This window comes from Tyto alba, unplaced genomic scaffold (genome assembly GCF_018691265.1).
Source record: "Tyto alba isolate M040663 unplaced genomic scaffold, T.alba_DEE_v4.0 Super-Scaffold_2, whole genome shotgun sequence".
In the NCBI taxonomy this organism is placed as follows: Eukaryota; Metazoa; Chordata; class Aves; order Strigiformes; family Tytonidae; genus Tyto; species Tyto alba.
In genome coordinates, this window is record NW_024881282.1 from 56981054 (window position 1) to 57003063 (window position 22010).

The 22010-nt window shown below is 37.5% G+C and overlaps 1 protein-coding gene across 1 annotated transcript in view; it reads left to right on the plus strand.

Annotated features, from left to right (window-relative positions):
* NELL2 (neural EGFL like 2) overlaps window positions 1-22010 on the plus strand; it is a 154998-nt gene that overhangs the window by 47277 nt on the left and 85711 nt on the right. Inside the window, exons 10-11 of the mRNA XM_042792589.1 lie at window positions 17538-17629; window positions 20304-20406. Coding sequence (XP_042648523.1) covers window positions 17538-17629; window positions 20304-20406 — 195 coding nt within the window. The remainder of the gene's footprint in view (window positions 1-17537; window positions 17630-20303; window positions 20407-22010) is intronic.

The window sequence follows — 22010 nt, forward strand, 5'->3', positions numbered from 1 at the left end:
AACTTTTAGACAGCTGAAGTTGTGAGGTTAATCTTTCCATCAGTTACTGTAACCAATATCAGGTGTAGTAAGATAGGAATGGAAGGTGCTGGATTTTTAAGCCTGGTTCTGACATGAAGCAGTTATGGTAAGAAACTCGTGGGAGCCTACCACACTGCCAAGCCCTAAGAATTGAACATCAGCCCAGCCCAGCATTTACATATTGGACAGTGCAGCTTTGTTGTATCTCATTTGATGACATTTTCAACGCTTTAGAAATTTCAGCACAACTGACTCTTCATGTTTTTCTTAAATGCTTATTTCAGAGAGGAACACTTAGTAAGTAATGTAGTAGAATTTTTTTTTTTAACCAATATTGCTTTGACTGGTTCTTTTTGTGAGTCAGAAAAAAACCAACCAACCAAAACAAACAAACAAACAAAAAAAGACCCCCAAAAACAAACAAAACCCCCCAAAACAGAACAAAAAACCTACCACCCAAACCCTGACCTCCTCCCCTAACTCTGTACCTTTCTTTGAGGACATTCAGACAACTTGTTCTGTTTTGTCTTGTGTGAAGGTTGATGCTGCTAGCATAAGGAATGGCAATGCATGCAGATTATAATTGTGTTTTCTATTAGCTGTAATGGACTAAAAGAAGCAACGATCTTCCAAGGCTTATAAATTGGCTGGTGTGTTGGATATATGCTTCAGCTGCAGACAAGCTATTCAATGCAAAATTCAGTCCAGCTACCAAAGCATAGATCAATGGGAGCTTCCTGTGGAGAACTGTTTGCAGCTGGAAGGCAGAGACTACTTTCTTTTCTATTCCCAGTGCAATTTTAAACCTGAAAAGGTTTGTGCAATAGAACATTAAATTCTTTTCTCCTCTGCAGAGACAAATGCATTGTGTGGTGATAGGCACTGATATGAATCAGGGAGAGATTAAGCTCTCCTACTAACCCTATAAAGTATCACGTCAGACCACGGACTTGGCTTAAGAAGTACAAGGACGAGTTCATTTATTTTAAGTGACTTGTGGAAGGACTGCCAGTGTCTTAGTAGCTGAAACAATTGGTACTTGGTCAGCAAATCTTTTTATTGTAACTTTTTTATTAGTGTATTAACACTAAGGCATAACTTCCAATAGCTGTGCGATATATGTATTTTTTTTTAAATGAAGCCAGTGTATTTTTAACAAACTAGCTGATTTTCATTTTTTTTAAGGCCAGAAGTGATATTTGTACCAATATCTGGTGCAGTACTAATACTCATCACCAAAGACTGATCTCCAGGAAGAAATTGCTCTCCTCGTCACTGTCCTCCTCCTAGTGACACTGCAGATACCTATAGACCTATTCCTAAACTATTTAAATCTACCCCAACAGATTTCAGTGGAGGTTAAAGTCTGAGCCATTATGTTTAAATTTGCAGGCTGTGGGTTTTCTTCAGTAACAGGACATTTGATGGTTTTCTGGTGCACTATAGTCAAATCCACACTCTAACACAAATATTTTAAAGCATATGTGAGAAGTATAGGGCTGTACTGGATCAGATCATGCTTCTATTGCTAGCAGGCATGGGGAGTGTGTAAAGGGGTTATGTAACTTGAAAGGTTTTTTGAATAAAATAATTAAAACAAAATTATGAAGATGGCAGCTCTTATAACATGCATGGGTTTCTGATGCAGTGTTCCGTCTTACTGGTTTACAAAAACTTTCCATTTTATAATTAAAATTAAGGGGATTTCCCCTCTTGTTCCTCATGATGCACTATTTTTTTTTTCTTCAAAGCTGTACACTCTTCTGCAAACTCCAGCACTTGTAGCCTACTGACACAGAGAGAAGGAGCTGTAAAATCCCATCTGCTTCTCATTTGCACAGCAACTGACCATCAGCAAGAGTGCAAAATTTTTATCTAGAAACTTAGGGAATGTTCACTAAGCTTCCTCTGAAATTAATCATTTATTAAGGTGGATTGAAGTATTATGGACTTAAGCCTGTGCTTCTCACTAAGTTTCATCTTTTCACAAAATTGCCACCATTTTTCCAGGCTGAAGGAGTGGCACTGTCTTGCCTTAGGTGACATCCATCAGTGGCAGGGTGGCATGCCAGCCCCTGCCTTGTTCACCCAAGTGCCGGAGGAGCTTCTCCTGCATTCATTGTGGCACAAAGAAGAATGCTGCAGCTCAGAGAAATGATTGAACAACAGGATTAGTGAGCACTGACTGAACAGGCCCTCTTATCCCTGCAGTAAATCAGAAGAAGGGGCAGTTGGGAAACCAAAGAGCAGCTCCCACAAGTTGGTGGGGGCACGATGCGGGTCTGAGGGCAGCAGGACAGCCAGCAGGCACACGGCCACAGAGCAGGCTTCTGTTACTGGAGGAAGAAGGGGCAGTTTTTAGCAGTGAAGCAATGATTAGTCATTTATCATAGCTTTTTAAAAAATGCACACTTCAGAATATAAAGGAGAAGCAACATTCTGGCTAATGCAAAAGATTAGTTGCTTTTTGATTATAAATATTTATATGCGGCTTTTTAAAGATACGAGTGCAAATAGAGCATAAATTATGTTATTTTGAGATTTTTTTTTAATATGAAAAATCATAAATTAGCCTACTTCAGAGTAGTACTAAAAGATATCTGGAATATAGCCAGCACTGGATTATTTCCTAGAGCTTTTTTTTTTTTTTTTTTATTATAACCTCCTGTAGTCAGCATGCAAAACTTCGGAATGTTACTTAGCATTTAGCAGAGCAGTGTCTGTTCAGCCTCTGCTTTCTGGATTTTCTATGCTGAGATGATTCACATCAACCTTATTTCTCAGGCTTTTGAATCACATACAATGATAGTATCACATTGTAATGACAGATAAAAAGCATTATATATACACTGTACTACTGAGATGAATTATGCTGTACTTTACTGCCCGTTTATACCATTTCATTACTTCAGCAACTCTGTGTCTTCAAAAGAAAGGCAGTATTTACATTCATTTAGAAATAGGACACAAATGATTTTTCTAAAGAAATATTTCTGAAGGGAAAAAATGTATCCTTGAACTCATGTAGGTCAATAAAATCAGTGGAACTATTTTAGATTTAAAAAGCTCTAGTGGAGAAGCATAATTGATGCATGTATCACTTGTGAATCCAGCATAGCCCTGAAAATCTCAGAGTCTCACAGAATGGTTGAGGTTGGAAGGGACTTCTGGAGGTCATCTGGTCTGACCCCCCCCCCAGCTCAAGCAGGGCCACCTAGAGCAGGTTGCCCAGGACTATATCCAGATGGCTTTTGAATATCTACGCAGATGGAGACTCCACAACCTTTCTGGGCAACCTATGCCAACGCTTGGTCACCCTCACAGTAAAAAAGCTCTTTCTTGTGTCCAAATGGATTTTCATGTGTTTCAGTTTGTGCCCATTGCCTCTCTTCCTGTCACGGGGCACCACTGAGAATAGTCTGTCTCCCACTTCTTCATCCCCTTCGATGAGGTGTTTGCACACCTTGGGAAGATCTCCTCAAAGCCTTTTCTTCTCCAGGAAGTGTAACATCTCAGGAAGCTGAGCACTGAGACACGCTAAGAATGTTGTGGGGCCTTTCCTGTGCTGAAATCAAAGCTAGCTGAAGACAGTGGAAAGACTCCCCTTGGCTTTGGTAGGCAGGGCCAATCTCACCCTTGACCCTGGCTGCTCAGTCTCTTCTGTATTTTCCATGGTAAAGCTTTAGACATTTTTCAAACTACTCTTACACCATAGCATCTGTTATATATCCAGTGGCAAAATTGTCAGAGGCTTTTCCGTGCAGAGCTTGTAGTCTCCAACAACCTTTGCTGTCTGTAAGCTGGGCAGCATACCTCCATCAGAAGGGAAACACTGAGTCTTTTCACTCACACTTCCCTTCTGAGCAGGAAACTCACCCCTTGTATGTCTGTTGTTCTGTGTAAATTAAAATACAGTTTACAGTAATTGGACTTCTCAGAACATTTTTCTGCTATATTTCATTTACTCCTTCCCTACATCTTTTGAATTTCATTGTTCCGTGTTAGCAGAGGACTGGGGATGTCAGTGTGCTATGCCTCAGTCAGACTTTTCATGCATTAAAGTGCAGCTCCCTCCTATTTGAGTGGCTTTATAGCTATTCTGGACCCCATGCATTATGGAACTCCACTGGAAGACTCTAGATCTTGAGGCAATGTATCAGTATATGAGGAGAATTCCAGTTAATGGTAAAGTCAGCCAGTTCTAATCCTAGTGTGTGCCTGAGGAATGCATTATAAAAATAAAGTATGCTTAAGAAAATCCTGATTCATTAAAATACATTACACTGCATGTATAGCAACCTTCACTAAAGAAGAAATTGGAAACAATACTGGTAATTTGATAGATAGAGAATTAAAAATATTTTTTACGTGGGAAATTTTGCTGTAGGCCATGCTTTACTCTCCCATGCTATTGTAACCTATTTTGTCGTGACTGTCTGGGAAAAGAACCTGTACTTTTCCATTGCTTTTTCATTATATTCTTACCAGAGAGTTCACGAAAGAATACCTGCAACAAATTATTCTTTTATTTCCAGTGTAAATAAAGCATTAACATATGTTAGATATGAATATTTTGGCTTTCAGACAGCTGGGAGTGGACAGATTGGCAGTGTTTCAGTCTCTAATGAGTTACTACCCTGACTTTAATAATGCTGATTTTACCAAAATTTGCTTAGTCAGGTGGTAATGAAATAATAATAAAAAAAAAATCTGTTCTATATATAATTGCAAAAATCACTCTAGAATATGTGGGTGTTCACATGGTTATGCATTGATTTCAATCTGTTTGCTCTTATCATTAATGTGCTAATGTCACACTGCACCTGCAGATCCAAGAGCATATTGCCAAATCAGCAGCTTGTAGCTGATGTTCTATTTTTTTTTTCCAGGAGCTTTTCCTATGTAGATTTTGCAAGTTTCTGATGTACCTGTAACAATGATATTTAATGGGCATGTGTTCTGAAAAGAGCAGAATTTGGCTTTAGCTAAAACCACCAAAACAGCAAGTTTTGGACAAGGTCACAGAAAAGTAACAAGTTGGAGGCAGAGGGCATTTCATGGAGCTGAATAAAGCAAAATACCAAAACTCAACCAACCAAATGAGATTCATGGCTTGTTGAGACCTGTACAGTTTTGCAAAGACCAGTTTGCACCTGACATACTCTTATTCATAACAGAATTTGCCGTGTTGACACGGGTCATCTGAGTGGAAAGTTGGCCTAGGGGAGACACAGTTAAGAATGTAGAAGGCACATGTACAGTTTTCTGACAGTACCTATGTCATGTGAAATGGAAAAATTAGAAGGTTATGAAGGCTGAAACTCAATAAATAAAATATTGAAAAAACACTACCACAAAACTGTCAATAATGTGATCTTATTTCCCTGGCAGTCTAAGGAAGGGATGGTAAAATATGAGTGAAGTTGATTCAGTGAGATTAATAAAAAATGATGTATACTGTTATCCTTTCTTTGTCTGTTTGTAAAATTAATGATTTAAACCAGTAGCTTTCAGTCTTTTGGACTGCAGAGGTTTGAAATTTTTCCAGTGTAAACATGTAGTGAATAAACCCTTCTACTGCTTGGTTTACTTCTCTTAGCCATCAGCTGCAGATATCTGGTGTGATGTATAGACCTCCAGGCTGTTATTGATCACTGTTTCTACATCTGTCAGCTTTTAAAATGTATTCGGCTTCAAATAATGGCCACTCTGTCTCATGTGAGACACAACTTTAAAATTGAAATCTCAGCAGATATGGTGTAACAGTCCTTTCTCATACTTTTCTCATCTGTTCTCTTCAAAACAATCATTGCAGTCCTCTTTATTTGAAGAGTTTCTGCTATTTGCTTTCTTTACTGTACCAGACACAGGACTGTAGCTATGGTGATTCCGGTGTTTTTGTATCGCGGTTCTGCACCTGTGCCAATACAGAGTGTTTTCACTAATTTTTGCCTTTTTTAGTGGTTTTATTTGGTACCAGTTTCCACTAAGAAAAAACCTCTCTCTATTTGTTTGGGAGGGTAGTCGACCATCCTGAGCCTTTCTATACATAGTAGCTGACTAGTATTTTTTTTCCTTCTACTTGTTGAAATTATTTCTGGAACTTTCTGCTTGTAATTGAAAATTCTGGTATTTCCCTGCTTGCTCTTGGAAAAACTTTATGGAAATATTTTTCAAGTATAATTTTGATTGTTTTCCCAGATTTCATATTTTTAATCGGTGTCATTTGGTTAAAACCCCTTAAAAGTATTTGACACCTAAATTTATTTTTCCTAATGGATGAATAAACTTTGAAGATATTATGTTTGCTGTTTTGCATTGTCATAAGCTATCATGGTGAAGAACAGTATATACTTATATATAGTAGTGTTAGAATGATATTACAGTGACATTATTTGATGCATTAAATTGGGACAAAAAACACCCTGGTTTCAATTATCAGACTTGTTTCTTTTCCCCCTTATCCTGAAGGCAAAGCAAGAAAATATGTGTAACATCTGGAAAATAGTCACATACCTGTTTTTTCTAGTGAGTAAGTGCTTCACATACTTTGAAGATAGGGAAGATGAACAGGCATGATTTTTCCTATATTGTTATTACTTTGACAAAGAGATGTAAATTCAGGTATTATTTCTTTAAGATGTCTTATATTCATTATACTATATTCATATTCACCAAAGTGCACCATCTCTAAGCAAATTTTACAGGTTTGTAAAGAGGGAGTTTGTTCTGTAGATGTTTTCATCATGCTATATCCAGAAACTTTGTAGATCCTCAAGGCACTTAAATGAGAAATCAAATCTGAATATAGCGTATAAGGGTTAACAATTCAGCATACAATTGTTAAGAAGTTCTCAGACAGCCTTCTTAATAGTAGTAGGATACTACTTTAGAATGCTTAAATCTTGTTCATGGTCTTCTGTGGCTCTGTAGGTACAGATTTGGTGGTATGATGTAAACACTTAACCACCAATTTTTAATTTTACTAATTTTGAAGTATTTTATTGTAGTTGCTATGAAGAAATGTGTGAACAAATGAATAAATTTTTAAAAATAGAAAATTAAAATAGATTAAAAGAAATGAAAATAAATCTATAAATAAATAAATAAAAGAATCACATCCTCATTTTTATACATCAGCTTATCCACCTTGCTTCACACATCTGCACCTTTGCTTCTGTTTCCAGTGCAACATCTTGAGCCCTATGGAAACTCAATGGAAGTAATGGGTTGCTTCTTACAGTGTGAGCAAGCAGGTTAAAAATCCTCACCTTGGCTCCTGCTGTACTTTGAAAACTAGTCTGTGTGTACCTTGCAACAGTCTTTCATCATCTGGGAAGCTATTTACCAGTACTCTTTAAAGCAAGTCCCAGTCATTCTTCCTTCTTGCTGACAATTGATCACAGACAGCAAGAGCCCTGTCCTTCGTTCTTTCCAATAAAATTCCATACTTTGAAGTCTAACCTCTTCTAAATGTATGTGCACAGATGTCAATGTCTGTTAAATAAAATCCTAAGGTAGTTGTTGAAATAAAATGTTTTGTGGAACAGAAGAAACTCCCTTGGAAAATGATAGCCCTTGCATTTTTTTTTTTTTTTTTTTTTTTTCCCCAAATCATGAAGGTCATATTACAAACCAAATGAGATGCTGCCTTTTAGAGTGCAGTTCTTAGCAGATCAGGGTTGACTTGCAAGCAGGGAAGTGCAGTGAGCAAATTTATTTAAGGAGCTGTACTTGTTATTGCTATTAATTACTTGTATAAAGGTAGCTTTAAAACCCTGCTATTGTAAAGACCCGTTGGTCTACTTACTGTACACACAAGAGACAGTCCTCTGTTCTTGAGGATTTGAGAATTTAGAGTGTAAAAAGATTTTAGACACTGGATGTAGAGCCAAAGATGTGGGGAGTGTAAGGGAAAACTAAAATAAATGAGTCCTTGTCCTGTCAGACTTCTCTCTCAGGTGTGACTGTGCACATCTGGCTGGATGTTCACAAGCACTGACTTGCAGATGTTGGCATTGTGGGCTATGTCTTGGTTTCATATTCAGGATTGTGTCCTGCAGGAAATGGACGTACTTAGTTACTGATACTTATTCAAGATTTGAGAGAAAAATTTTTCTTTTTTCTTTCTCTCAAGATATTTTACTTCCATTGTTTTAGCTCTTAGATCAGTAGAATTAGAGGGAGGGGGAAGGAGAAGCTAATTTGACTTTTTGATATAGTTCAATATTGTAATAAAGTTATCTTATGTCTTCAAAGCACATTGCTAGCATTATAGTTATTTGCTCCTGGCATTTCTCATGGAAATACTGAAGTATTCCCCATGTATTGAGGTGATTTGATCACAGGCAATGGGAAGTGGATTAATTTTCTCAATCCCAATAAAGTTCCCTCTAACAAAACCAGACTATTCCACATGAAAGATAGTACTTGTTCTTGTCAAGACAACACCTCAAATTTCTTATCTGTCGTTTGATCATAAATCCACTGTTCTTTTACAATTCTACTAAATATCTGTACTAGATCTATGCAGCTAATGAGAACAAGGTCTTTGCTAGTAGTATATTGATAACAAATTGAAGAATTTATCAATGCAAACTACTATTTTTCTCTCATGTTTTCAAGAGTTTGAAAAAAATAAAAAGCACTGAGAATGGGTTTCATAAAATTCATTAAGTATTTTGGCTTAAAGGTATTTAACCCGTTGCAGTAATTTCCGAGATTCTTGGTAATAAAATGAATTGCATTTAAAGATGTACCTTTTTATTTTCTGTGCCATTGAAATTACAGACTTATACTTTGCCTTATGCAAGTTTGATCCTAATAGGTGATAATTAAAAATGAAATATTTTTTTTAACTGTACTTTATGATTCTTGGTTGCCCTATAAAGGTAGTGGTAGACAAAGGAAAAGGAGAAAAGTGAGTCGGCTGAGGTAGCAGTAAGGTGAAATATTGCAGCTCTCCTAGAGGCTGGCATGCACTACAGCCCCATATAGATGAACACACCTGGATGCACAAGCATGTGAAGTCTGAGTCTAATATCTGGAAGGGTCTCCCTGAAGACAATAAGAGTGTTTACATAGATATTACTTTTTTTTTTTTTTTTTTTTTTTTTTTTTTTATATTAGTGACTCTAAGGCTTTCTTTCATTAATATAGTTCCCAAACAGAAAAAGCAATAGTCATGCTAACAGTTGGTATGAACTCCAGATTGCTGTTTTTTTGGTGACTGGGTTGAAGCATTAACAGATGCACTCTGGAGAAATTAGCTATGACAAAGCAGAATCTGTGAACATCTGCTCCAGCTACTTTTACATTTTTAATTATTTCAAATCCTGAACGGATGTTAGACAAGAAGTATTCTTTGGGAATGCACAATGGATAATAGTAACTTCTATCAGACTTGAGAAACAGGGGCATGATGTTAGCTGTACATAGGTTTCTATTTAAAGTTGTCTTTTGAAAATTTCCAACACTGTTCGTAGCACCTGATTTTTTTTAGATTAGTTTTTGATTAAATGCTATTTGATAATGAATGTTGAAAAGGAGTATATAACAAATTTGGAGAGCCAATTTGCATAACTGACTTTAATCAGGATTTCCAAAAATGTGTTTACCTTGCTGTCTGTGTTAAAAACCTTTTGCTGAACTAATGCTAAGGATTTAGCTTAAGAACGTTAAGTAGAGTTCTCTGGAGCGTTTGTGATTATGCCAACTAATCCTGTCGTTCTGGCTGAAGTGAGGGAGAAAGATGATGGGTCTCCAAAGAGGGATGGGAGGATGGGCAGATTCCTTATGTGGGCACAGAAATGGGTGGAGAAAGAGCTAGGTGTGTGAAACCCTGTTTCAGTTCCTATATGGACCTAGATTGCAGGTGCTTTGAAAGAACTGAGATCTAACAAGAGTAATAGATGTGGTGCTCCATCTGTGCACTAATCCACTCCTGGGAACGTCTAAACACATTAGAATGGCCTCTGCCATAATGCAAATAAGGCATACATGATTGTTAGTATAATATCCAAGTTAACAAGGGGCTGATATTTGTAGGGGAAGGGGGAAGTGAAAGCACTTCGATTTGGGAGGAAGGTAAATACACTAAAATGGAGCTACATGATGCCAGGTCACAAGAATTTGTGCCTTCACCATGGAGGCTCTTGCAGCAAAGTCACAGTGCAGAATTTCTAGCACAAGTGTCTGTGGAAATTGTTCTGGGATAAGGAGAGTCTGGCTGAGAATGTGGGAGCATCAGCAGGGTCCCTGATAGTTACTCAGATATGGGTGCAGTCTGTGGGCATTTAAATAATGTGGCAAATTTTTGGAGCAGATGCTGTTTGGATCCTCTGTGTCTTGGGAGAATGGAAATGTTACTTCCAAGTTATTTTCACCCAAATAAATGCCAGATTTAATATTCTGTAGTGAAATGAGTAGTTTTGCTGTTTGCATAGGATGTTTTTTAATGCTGTCAAATGCAACACTGTCAAAATCTCTGAAGAGGTACTTGCCTTTTACTGAATATGCTCACATGATCTATGTCCCCAAGGCTGCAGAAAGCATCTATCTCACTAGTCATGTGAAAAATGTGTCTTTGAAAGTTATGCATAATTGGTATACACTATTTTTGCATGACAAATCTGGGCAAAAATCTGAGTAGTTTCCTAAAATACTGTATTTTTCCCATCCGCCCTGTTTAAAGTCTTTGTGGAGCAGAGTAACAGTTACCCTGTGTAAAGGGCTGTTGCAGGAGTAGGTGTCCTCCCTCGTCATGTCCATGGGTGGTCTGAACTTCTGACATGGCAATGGAGAATGCAACCTGCTTTTTATACAGTAAATTAGTGCTGATGGATGATAACTGTTTACCTCTCATAGATTTAAAATAGTGACTCAAAAGTGTGCAGGTCTTTAGCAGTTCTTAATTACTTTCAGAAATTCCCAACACTCAGTCCTAATCAGTTAATCAGATTTTGTCTTACATATGGACCCCTGTGACTTGAAGCTTTCTGCTGGGTGTATGTGCAAGTTTAAGCATGTTATGAAGTATAAGGTGGTTTAGGGGTGTTTTATTTTTCTACACTGCACCATTTTTCTCTTAACAAAGTTTTCAGAAAAATACCTTTTACAGTCAGTCTGGCTGAAAGAAGGTGTAACTGAAGCAGAAATTTCCCTGTTGCTAGTAGCTGTCAGTGTTTGATAAAATATCTGTTTGCACCCTTACTAGGATACAGCCATGTCACTACTATTGCTAATAGCTTACTTAAGGAGTCCATCAGATAATGTCTCATTTCACCTTCATGAGCATTAAGTGGGCATGAAATGTTTGCATTGGAGTTCTTTTGCTCCTGCAGACTGTTGTGCTATTTATAATCCTTTAATATAATTGTACATATATAATATAATTAATATTAATCTTAATTGGTTTGCTTCTCTTGACACCCTCTAAGACTTTTGTCTTGGCATTTGATTTTATTGTTTGACATTTTGGTATGAAAGTTGTTGGAGTATCAGATGGCCAACATAGTTAATTCCACATAAAATGGGTGGGCATTGTGATCACATTAGTCATGCCCAAGTTTTCACAATCCTCTGTTTGGAGTCTGAAATATTCCAGTTCTGTTTGACAAGCAGAATACGGTCCATTGCTATAAAGCCAAAGTTGTCCATATTTTGGCTGTGTTATTTAACCAAGCTAAAGTTGCAGTGTGGGTAGCGATAATGCCATTTTTAAGAGAAGCTGACATCAGACACACCGTCCAGATTGGATCTTTGCTTAACTGGAGACAGCCACATGCTCACTTTGTGTGGTGTGATGTCTATTGGCTTTGATTGGTTGCAAACTCTTTCCCAGACTCTCTGTCCTGCAACCTACTTTAAAAGTTTTCCTTCATCTGTCAGGTTATTTGCCTCATCTGAATTTCTATCAACAGAGTTTTTAAGCACATTTTGATGTGCTTTTTCAGTGTACAAATTGATTTTTTAGTCTTTAAGGATGCCTCAAGAGCCCTCATTTTAGGGCTCAGATGAATTCCACAGAAGACTTCCCAGCAAGAAGACATGGGATAGATGAATTATGTAATTTCCCCATAGTAGTTGATGGAAATATAGGAAACATGAGAGGTAGGTGAAAGAATTTATAATTTTAGATTGACTCCTTGCCAATGTGACTAAACAGACCGTTAGAGTTGTTGGAGGTGGCTTATACTGCAGATGCTCTTACATGATTGTAAAAGTACTGTAGAACCATGACTTCATGTTTTCAGTGTAATAGAGACATTTGGCATTTCTGGCTAACAAGAAATAAGATAGAAATAGTAATTGATTCCTTATCATTACGAAATTTCAAATCAGATTTTCTTTTTTCAGCTGAGGAAGCAGAAGCATATATATGCAGCTTTTCAGCAGTGATTGACTGAAAAAATTAGCAATATATATTCTAGCTTGAAATCTGGAATAATTTTGGGTTGTTGAGGGAGATAGCATGAAGTGAAGCAATTCTTCAGTCTCACTGACTGCAGTAACAGAGGAACTTGTGCTCTTCAGAAAATGAGCAAAGAAGAAATAATGCCCGAATCCCTGCAAAGATAAATGAGAAAGGTGTGAGAGCAATGCATAGTAATGGCGTGGCAGTTGAGAGAGAGAGAAATTAATGAAAGGTGACCATTATCTTTGTGTGTATTTCTAAGGATAAAGCCATACAGAGGTTTTGCACTATGTAAGCTTGCAAAGTAGGATTAATGGGATTTACACTGCCTAAGCCTTCATCTCTGAACAGTGAAAAATGTAATCAAGGAGATTCCAAGGAGGAAGTTGGAAAATTAAATGAATGAAATGTTGTTTGTTTTTTTTTGGTTTTTTTTTTTTTTTTGTATGCTAATTTTCAGTGGTTGTTTTTTTTTTTTCCCGCCACAAAGCAGCATACGGGAACGAAGAATGCAGACTTAATTACCAGATTTAAATTGTATATCCATAATTGCTGACAGATTTCATAAAACTTCATCACATCTGCCACTCATAGTGCAATGAGGAGTACTAGAAAATAAAATGGTTTGAGATGTTCACCAATGTCCTCAACTTTCTGCTTTCGCTTGGTGATAAGTCTGAATCAAAATCAGCTTAGATACCACAGGGAAGTGTACATACCTTTCTCAGAGGATGACTAAATAGCAAAGGTGATAAATACAGAAGTGTGAAAATGTACTAAACAACCTGTGAACTCAGTGAACAGAAGGCAGGAGTTAGCTGGGTCATGGATTTTGCATGGACATTTCAAGAAATGCAGAAGGAAAGTGCCGTTTGGAGGCCAGTGGGAAGAAGAAAGGGTTGTGAAAGAGAAGTGATGGTTTGACAAACTGTTGATAATTCACTGAGTGAACACAACAGCCTGTGTGCTCCTGAAAGGTTCCTTTTGCTGGGTGAATATGGAGAAGATACCACGTTATCACAATGTGTTAAATGGTACTACAGGGAGTAGTTGTATTATCACTACATCTGTGTAAACGAGTTGTGGGGATGTAAGCAGACCTTGCTAATAATTTTTTAGACCCTCTAATATCATTGTAATGTTTGATCACCTTCTGTAATATCAGGAGTAGTCAAACTGCCTAGTAGGTTTTGTAGCCTGTTTCATCTTCTTAGAAAACCGTGCTTTGAATAATACACGTTATTTTAGGTACTGGGGGGATGTGAATGTTTGATGGCAAGAGGAAATGGTTGATGTAATTCAGCTGTAGATGAAATCCTACATAGGCAATAACTATCAAGTTCTGGAACAACTAATCATCAGGTAATTTCTTGACTGTGACTCCGTCTGTCAAATGAAAGGGCTTAGGAAGATGAAAGATTATATGTTTCCCCAGAGAGACACCAATCACAAACTAATAACGGTATCCTGGGAAGCATCTAGCCAAGCAGAAATTAAATCTTCGCTGGACTTTCCAATTACACAGTTCTAGTCCAGATGTTCATGTTGTTGAAATATCTTTATTTCTGAAGGAAAATAAAGACATGAAACACCACCATCATGGGATGTGTTCTGGCTGTGACAATTGCCATCAGGAGGCAGGAGAAACCTTTTGTTCCACACTGCCTGGGATGTGGGTCCTGCAGTCTTAGGAAAGTGAGGCAGAAGAAGGTTAGTACCTTTGTCTTTCTAGAAATCTTTCCAAGTGTGCTCAATGCTCACCTAACCAGACAACCTTAAAAGTTTTAGAAGCCTTCAGGTAGCTTGGTGAAAATCTGCCCTTTGCTGTCTGGCAGGATGCCTTCTCTGCAGGGAGTGGAAGAGGAGTGGGCTGACAGAGAACAGGAGAGAGAGAGGCATTAATGGGAATAGTGGAGAAGGAAATACAGTGTGCACTTGCAGACTTAGATCATCACTAAACCCACTGGTATCTGTCTTGTAAAATAAACTTGGAGCCTGTGGTACTAGTGCAGATGAAGTGCCCACGTGTTTTTTGTAAGCTCATTTGGCTAGATTAGCATAGGTGAGAAGAGAAAAAACAAGTGTTAGTGCTCTAAATTAGAGCATCAGAGTGTACCTTAGTTCTTGCTGCTTTTTAATGGAAGGAACTGCCCAAATGTGATGGGATCCTTCATGTTTTAGAGAACAGTAGTAGGAAAGAAATTATCCAGGTAGTGTGTTGATTTTGATGATGTTAAGAGGAAATATCCCTTTGAACATAGTGAGAGCAGCAGTCCAGCAGAAGGCATGCTTGAGCTTGTGTTTAGATTATTCAGGTTAACAGGTTTTCAGTTTAATTTTTCAATTGGGCTTTTATTGTTTGTTGGGTTTTCTCTCTTTTCTTAAACATATTTTGGTCATTCTGTATAGATAGTTCCCTGATATCTGGGGGCTTTATAACCTTGCTGACAAAGCCACAGCAAAATCCAGTAGTTGGAAATGTTTATTTAGGGGAATTCAGTGAACGAGATGTGATTTTCTTAGCTACAGGATGGCCAGGTGTTGTAGTTGTGGAGGTGGGGATGTGAGCACTGCTTGAAATTTCTGGGACACATGCAAGGGTCTTGAAACATGCACTCCACTGCCACTTTCTAGCCTTTGAGAAGCAATCTTTGAGTGTATGAAGACATGTGGGAATGGGAGAAGGGCTATCTGAGCAAAGCCATCTCTCACAGCCCCAGAATTTGTTTTTATTTTTCCCAAGGCTTTATGGAGAAGATTTGATTTTCTTGCCAAAACCAAGTGCTTGCAATACTGTATCACTGCATTACAATGATTTCATGTGCCAAGACTTCCCAAAGCTGTTGGTGGAATCGGAATCAAGAAATAACTTCATGGTTTTGCAGTAGGCTGGATGTGTTCTTTTGATGGTTTTTCTGTGTACATTATTTTCTAAGTTTCTCTGAAGAACCAGAGGTTTGTTGCTATTGATAAGGAGACTGGATTTAGGGGACTATGCTTTGAGGTCATATGGATACTTTTTTTTTTTTTTTTTTTTGTTAAGAAAGATGCCTGGGTGGTCTCATTCATATGTTAAGAGTATTTTGGCTTCAGGAGTGTTTTCTTCTGAGACAGAATGACAGTGATTTTGATGTCTTTTGCCTTTCTTGTGAACAGGCATAGTCTGCCTGTTGGAAACATGAGGATGTGTTATCAGTCCATTGCCATTGTGTGATCCTCAGGCATCGCTATACTTCATTTTTTTCCTGTCACATGCAGTTGTCCTTAGAAGCTTGAAATGTATGGGATGAGGGAAAGGGCTTAATATATGAATATTTCAGTTTAGTGTCATGGCCTGTAATACATAGGAGGTGATCTATATGTCTGGATGATTTCTTTGTCTTGTCTGGATTCAAGATCTGCTAGTCTCCAGCAAAGATTTATATAGATTTTTTTTCAGATGATTCCTTCTATAAGAGTTTGTTTTCCGAGAGAGGAAAGAGGCACTGTATTGAGCTTTTCTGACTCTTTGTGACCTTTCTTTGTGAATATTGTACACACTTTTTCCTTCTGTTAGCCATAGGACTCTTGCCTGGACTTTCTCCTGTGGCTCTTTTCTGTACTTTCCTTATTATGTCTGACTGCAAACTCTGCCACTCATGGGATTTAGAGTGTTGCAGTGTGCTGTAATATTACTTGAAAGTACTATGCAGGCTTATATCATGCAAGATACGTTATATTTTATAGGATATAATATCTCTTTTTTTTTTTGAATTTGAAAAAAACTTTTTTGTCGCTATGCCCATCACATCGTTTTCAATATCAGTTCCAAGAATTGACTCTTTACATGTTGACAGACTAACAAGAAGCTTGTAAAATCAAGGAGCTGCAAATTTTTTAAAAAGTAAAGGAGAATTGAAAATAACAGAAGTAATGGTAATTCATATAGGTCACGAAATAAAAACACTTGTACTTTTAGATATTTTAAAATCATCTGCAAATTGTAGTCTATTTAAACAGAATATATAAATCTCTCTGTGAATTAACTAGTATAATTGATTTACATCTCCAAATCAATGATTATCAAATTAGACCTCTAACATGTAACATAGAACTTCAAAATGGTAACCCACTCCTGTTATTTCATAATTATGCTTACTTGATGAGCCTTGACTGTGTCTGAAGCAACACAGACAGACATACGATTTTCTATATCTGTCAGTTGCATTAATTAGCCTTCATACTTTGCATAATGTAATTGCAGTAATGGCTCCATTTTTTTAAAAAAAGTAAGACAGTTCTCTGTGAAGATATTTTATGTAAACCTTAAATACTGAATAGGAACTTTAGTGAGCAATCCAGTATGAGCTGTGTCAGCACGCTGCCGTAAAATGCGGTACTGCTAGGGCGCAGGAGTGGCACCAGGCCAGGTCGCGGGATAATAAACACTGATCCTAGGGGATTGTTCTGTCATTTGATCATTGGAGACTTGATCATACTTATGTTGGGGAAAAAAAAGACAAGATAGTCACTGAAGGTCAGTTCCTGTACAATAAAATTCATATGCTCTACTTCAACAGTAAAGGTAAATATCTGGGATAATCAAGACACAAATACATAATGTTTAAATAACTGTGTGGGGTGATGAAAAATCAAAAGGGCTGTGATAAATATGTGGCTTCAGTGATCACCCTTCCTCATGCAACAGTCCTCTTCAAGAAACAGATTATCTATTAATGCCACTCACATTGCTCTTGCAACTCCATTTTCCTTTTCGTCGCTCAGCTGTGTTTCAGGCAGTTGTAGCTTCTTTGGTGTGACCTGAGACATGTCTCTTCTGCCCTGTCAGTAGCTATCTGTACTCCATCTTATTTCAACATCCTTCACCTTCTACTTGTGTGTGCTTTTCTGGTTCTTTCATGGGGTTTTTTCTCCTCTGATTTTTTTTTTTTTTTTTTCATGTGATATCCAGAGTCCTATAGGTGGATTTAGAATATTCTTGCAGCTGATTCAATCTTTTAATTTTGAAATGTAGTTATCTTTTAGAAACTGTATCAGTTCTGTAAGCAGAATACTAACACTTTTTTACAAAATCGTTGTGTTTTTATTTTTTCTCTTGAAGCGGTGTGCGTATTTGAAGGCAGAACCTACTTTGAAGGACAAAGAGAAAATGTGTATTCAAGCTCAGGGGACTGTGTTCTGTTTGAATGCAAGGTAAGAATACTGTTGGTGGAAAAAAAAATTCTTGCATGTTAGAAATATCAAAGTCCCACTGAAAGAAACTGTTTAAATAGAGACAGGTCCAACTTAGGAAGTGGCAACAGAAAAGGCATCTAAGGGGTCCTGTGTTTATTTTGTCTTACTGAGTTCCACATCAAATTTTGCAAATAAATTTGCTTTGACTACACAGCTTGACAGTCAAGCTGCATTCTTTCCTCCTTAGGTATCATCTCCATCATCAGTAATAAAAAAACCAGCAGACTACCTTATGTTTCCGTTGACACATGTGCAATATTATAATTCAAAATTATGTGCTCAAGTATGAGAGATGCATGAATGTGATGGGGGCATAATTTGGAATTCAGGATAATTATTAGAGGAAAAGCTGGATGAAAAAGAAGGGAAAGAGCTGACACACCAGGTGTCTGGTATTTCTAGTGATGGAAATGGAGTAGGGTCATTGTTTTATTTGTAAACAAAACATGTCTGATGTTGAGTCAGTCTTGTCCAGCTGCACAAAGAGTTGCTCTTCAGGGCACAAATGCACATTAAAGGCAAAATAGACCCCAGGATGTTTCCTTTCTAGGAGAGGGAAGGAGAGAAATTCCCTCTTGGTTAGAGCTGCATGCTGTGGGGTGGAGTTGAAAACCTGAGCGCAGGTTTCTAGGGCAGAGAAAGAGAGGGGAGTAACTCCTCAGGCCACTCTGCAACTATCTATCAGACCAGTTTCTGGAAATCCCAAAACATTTTCATACAGGTGCAAAAAGGTGTGTTTTACAAAGTAGACCTGTGGACAGCTGTTTTCTAATCTTAATTCCTGGAGTAGGTGCTCTGAAACACTTTTGAGAAAGGAAAGGAGAAGCTGACCCGAAATAATTTTGGATTCAGTTGTACGCTTTTCAGGACTGTGAGCTCATACTTTCAACATGACACCTGGGACATGAATTCTGTGATTAATCAATGGAAATAATTAACAACCATCAAAAGTTATGTGATGCCTCGTGTTCTTGCAGCTGGCAAGTGTGATACTCTATGAACAAAATGCCTCAGTTGGTTGTGCTAGTCCGTGTTTTGTTGATGATACTTGTTTGCTGGCGGGCTGCCTGACTATCCTGGAAGAAATATTAAGGAGCAACTTTGATTCATATGCTGCTTTTTCAAGGACTGAAGTACATACAGTTTCTGCTGAACAGCCTTGTGAATGGTAATTCAGAGCAGAACAGCCACATATTGTGAACTGTGTTGGTCAGTTAGGAAGTCATAGGTGGGCACTATTTTATTCATTACCAGGGTTCTCATAAAATGATATAATGAATGACTCCAGCTTGAGAGACTTAATAGGACTAGCACAAGTACAGATTTCATACTTGAAGGCTTATAATGATGTTATCAAGTCAACATAGGGAATTCATTTTGTCTGCATGTAATTCTAAACATAATTTTTTGTTTCATTTGGCTGCTATAGCAGTTTTGCCTGCTATAGACACACACTTTTCTGTTTGGATATTATAAAACAAGTGAATGAAAAATTCTCTTCTAAATTAGAATTTGTAAAAGAACTAAAAGCAATCCAGACTAATCGATATTATTCCTATCAAAGGGTTTTTTTTCTTTATTTTGTGGGATTGCTGGATTTCACTTGTGTGGTGTACAACACATCTGTAGCTAGTTTGCTTTACTGTGTTATCAGATTAGGGTTGTCATCTTTCAAGATTGTTTAAGGTAAAGTTTGAGCAGTAATTTTGATATTTGCCATTGTGTTCATGTTTTATCTTTATATTTCATGCTTAAAGAGGATTTAAAATTAAATGCTAGACCTATAATAATAATACATGCCATGACATTGGTATCATTTTAGGCACTTTTCTTTCATGCAGAAATACAGCGTCCTGAGTTCAGTGAGCTCAAATTTTAACCAGATTGTTAATTTTAAGGCAGATGCCTCTGAGGAACATGTTGTTGTTTGCCTTGTTTTCCCTTTGCTATATTATGATTAGAGCACAGCAAGACACATTAATTAGGGCCCAAGGGAGCCTAAAGGTGGTATATCTGCAGTAGCCTGATTGCTAAGGAAGGCATTTCATGTGGTCATACTACAATGATTACATGTGATCTGCACTATGTACCTGAAGATATTCAGATACCATCTTGGCATTGGGCATTTCCAGATGCCTGATCCAAACTTAGCTGAGAAACTCTTTCTTCCCTAATAGGGAATCAGTGCCAGTTTCCTTCAGTGTTACTACCACAGTTTTGAGATCAGAGATGCTCAAGTTTGATGTACTTGCTGTATAAATAACAATCTGCTTTAGAGTATTCATTATGAGGACCCTTGATTCTGGAATCTGCTGCCTCAGTTTTTGAGAAATAACTGTTACTCTTTCGGGCATAATTTTAAGAGAAACTCCTGAGGCAAGTTGCTTGACAGCTAAGATAAGAGAAGAGTGAGAGTGGTGCCACACTTCTGCTTTCTTGAAAAGGTTGGAGTATAGGGGAGTTCCTGATGTTTTTTTGGTGCTACATTGTCCTTCCAAATGGTTTTCAAAGGTACCTGGAGTTTGGCACTGGCAGTTCTTTGTTTGTACATTATAATGCTAAAACTCCACTAAACTTACATTTATATTTATTTCTCTTCTCACAGTATTAATTAATTACTTCAATTTAACAGGACCACAAAATGCAACGTATTCCAAAAGACAGTTGTACAACTTTGAATTGCCCAGAATCTCAACAGATCCCCTTATCTCACAGTTGCTGCAAAATCTGTAAAGGTAAGGTAATAGGATATATATAAAGTCAGTGTATTGTTCCATTCTTATAGATGATATAGACTTTTTTCTGTTAGTTTTGAATAGGACACTCCTACACATGATAATCACTGTAGATCTTGAGAAGCTGAATAGATAGTATCTACATTATGACATCTGAAAATGGCTTGAAAAATCTCTAATAGAGTAAATTTTGTGAAACATGTTTATGAATTTAATTTTAGCCAAAAATGGGTGAAAAGTCGAAGAAATCATATGCATGATTAGTGATTGTCTACCCTTCATGCACTCCAGTGTCCAAATAAAATGAGATTGGGGAAATGCCCATGTTCACTAGCATCTTTCTGAGATACTTTGAGATGTCTCTTTCAGACAACTGTTTGTGCTATACGGTTGTCTTGAAGACTGGAGTAACTTGTTTCCCTGTTTGGGGTTACAGTCTGCATCCAGAAGCAGAAGGTTTGGGGAATATTTTGTATGCTGTGTACCTTTGTGTGTTACACCCAGTCTGAACCTTACCAAAAGAGAGAGGTCCAGGAAGTGCTTTGTGTCTTGAGCCCACTCTTTTGATCTGGACTAATACTGTTATCTTCAAAGCTATGAGCAATTGCATCTTCGAGTGGCTATGTCTGTTTCTTCTATAGCTAAATAAGTTAAATTGATACCTGGCATGAAAGAAGATGTTAGATTCTTGGGCTGATTTTAGGTATACTTCAGTGAAAAGAAGAGTGCAGTTATAGTTACTGTGCTGCTCACACAAAGGATATGATTAATGACATCAAGCAGAGAGATAAGAAAATAGAAGAGAAGAACTTAAGAGAATTTAATAGGTCTTGAAGTCTATCAGTCCAAAAGGATTTTTTTAATGATAATTTACTATAAAGTCTTCAGTGTGTTAGAGAAAAAAATCCTGTGTTTCTTGTGCCTGGTATAGCTAGAAAATCTTAATGTATGTCAGATGAGTGCTTTCTGAACATTTTCAGACCTTCCTGAACCATGTTAGCTTGGCCTCTCATGACCTATGGAGCTTATTCTTTGAACAAGAAGCTGCTGTATGCCATTATTCAACAGCATGTATTTTGTTTACTAATACAGCTGATAAGCAAGTGTTGAGAATCTTGAGCATAATGAAAAATCGGTAAAAAAAAGCCCTCACCCTTTCTGGATGACATGTATGTCCTTAGTTATTTGATGCCAAAATCCAATACAAACCATTCCAGGCCAAGAAACCCAAAGTTAAACTATTGCTTTGTCATTAACTCAGGCGTCAATGAGGAAGACAACAAAAAGGCGAAGAGTAGATGCTGCCATGGCCAGAGGTTGCTCCTGACACACACACTTCTGCTGTCATCAATGGAGACCCTCTAATGCTAATGAAAGCATAGAACTTTTTGCTCCTTAATGTCCTATGTTAGATAACAGCACTGTGGTAGCTACGGTGAATTAGAGTATTTAAGTAACATTACCTAAGTGCATCTTTAGGTTACAGGGAGACGTTCCACAGCAGGGAAGAAAGAGAGAAAGAAAAACATTAGCCTCTCATATCATAGTATGTCTGTGATGTTTGCATCATGACCGTGTCACTGGGTCTCAGTACTAAAACATTC